Source organism: Penaeus japonicus, unplaced genomic scaffold (genome assembly GCF_977035675.1).
Source record: "Penaeus japonicus unplaced genomic scaffold, GWHDUDI00000001_assembly GWHDUDI00000009, whole genome shotgun sequence".
Lineage (NCBI taxonomy): Eukaryota > Metazoa > Arthropoda > Malacostraca > Decapoda > Penaeidae > Penaeus > Penaeus japonicus.
In genome coordinates this window covers 16,552,566-16,554,401 of record NW_028234411.1, presented here as the reverse complement: position 1 = coordinate 16,554,401, position 1,836 = coordinate 16,552,566, and the positions used below count along the sequence as shown (strand labels likewise).

The following is a 1,836-nucleotide window of genomic DNA, read 5'->3' as shown; positions in this document are numbered from 1 at the left end:
AATAAAGAGCAAGAAGGTTATATGCATGTCCTTGTTTATCACACGTGCGAAGCTGCATCCTTTTGCAACTTATGCAATATAATCCAACTGAGACTTACCTGCAAGGTGTTGAAAGCCCAAAATGAGATGATGAAACTGGCGTAGAAATGCATGCTCATTGCTTGAAATGGAAACAGCTAACGTCCTCAAAAAAACAGTTTTGAGACACTTGCAATAATTGGTCCCATCCGCTCAAACGTCTGTCATATTAGCTCTCATTTTTAGTCCTCTCCTTTGGATTAGCATTTCGGTCGTTGGAATTTTCATATTTCACTCGCCAACAGATAACTTTAACTCCTGAGGTTGGATCTGAACAAAGGCGACGCAAGCGATTCTCACAAGCACGTTGCTTCTCGAGATGATCTTCACAATGTCATTATCATCTCGCCTGCCTTGAGCCTCGCGACGCCACGCAAGGAAGTAGATAGGAATAGAAGAAGAAGAAAAAAAAAGAAGAAAAAAAAGGAGAAGAAAAGAACAAACAAAGAAGAAAAGAAAAAACAAAATAAAAGAAAAGACAAAGAAGAAAAGAAAAAAAAACAAAGAAGAAAAGAAAAAACAAAGAAGAAAAGAAAAAACAAATAAGAAAAGAAAAAAAACAAAGAAGAAAAGAAAAAACAAAGAAGAAAATAAAAAAAGAAGAAAAGAAAAAAACAAAGAAGAAAATAAAAAAACAAAGAAAAAAATAAAAACAAAGAAAAGAAAATACAAAGGCAATTGCAGTAAACGCTGTCTTGCGGAGTATTTTGTTTGTTCTGTCTTCACCAACAGCCAATGAAATGGTCAATAAATGCCTTCAATATTCAGTCGATAAAGGTAATACATTCAGTCACTAAGCATCAATAGTAGAACATTTCCAATGACTCGATTTTCATCATTATCACTTCTCATTTTTTTTGTTTCTTGTTGTTGTTGTTTTTCTAGACGCGAAATCACCATCTAATAATCACAATTTTTAAAACCAACAGACTTCATCTTTCTCATGTTATCTGTCACACACACTTGATTGTCCCAAAACACTGGGTTCTCGCAACAGAATCAACACGTGAAAGCATCGGCGCTGCAACACACAAAGAGAAGCATTGTTCACCCGGCGAGAAAGGGGAATGCGAGTGACATACAGGTAGAGGTGCTCTGTGTGTTCGTGTGGGAGGGATAGGGACGAGGATGGGGGGGGGAGGGGGGGGACGAGGAAGGGGGATGGAGAGGGGGAGGGGGAGGGGGAGGGGGAGGGGGGGGGAGGAGGGGAAGGAGGGGGAGAGGGGGAGGAGGAAAGGGGAGGGGGGGAGGGGGGAAGGGGATGGAGAGGGGGAGGGACGAGGGAAGAGGTACGGGGACGAGGAGGGGAGGGAGGGGATGGGGGAAGAGGGAGGGGATGGGGGAAGAGGGAGGGGAGAAGGGGGGAGGGACGAGGAAGGGGGAGGGACGAGGAGGGGGAAAGGGGAGGAGGGGGAAGGGAGAGGGGGAGGGGGAGGAGGGGGGGAGAGGGGAAGGATGGGGTAGATATGACGTCCTTTGTTCCGGTCATGTTATGTTGCTTAGTGTGTCTGTTAGGAGGGGGAGGAGGGGGGAGGGGGGAGAGGAGGAGGGTAATGTTAACGTTATGTTGTAAGGGTAAAAAAAAAATATATATTTTTTTATGCCTATACGTATCACAAAATAGGGGAAAAAACACCAAAATAGCCGTAATCAGATTTATTTTCCCCTGAAATCACATAGAACCCACAAGCCTCATGCAAAACACTTAACCTACACCGATCCAATCATCAATATCATTATTATTACTATTGTTATAAT

At 43.2% G+C, this 1,836-nt stretch overlaps 1 protein-coding gene across 1 annotated transcript in view; it reads right to left on the bottom strand.

Moving 5' to 3' along the window:
* Positions 1-367, bottom strand: part of LOC122244252 (uncharacterized) — an 11,315-nt gene extending 10,948 nt beyond the window's left edge. The window contains exon 1 of the mRNA XM_086539419.1: positions 99-367. Coding sequence (XP_086395545.1) covers positions 99-158 — 60 coding nt within the window. The 5' untranslated portion in view covers positions 159-367. The remainder of the gene's footprint in view (positions 1-98) is intronic.
* Between the last annotated feature and the right edge of the window lie 1,469 nt (positions 368-1,836).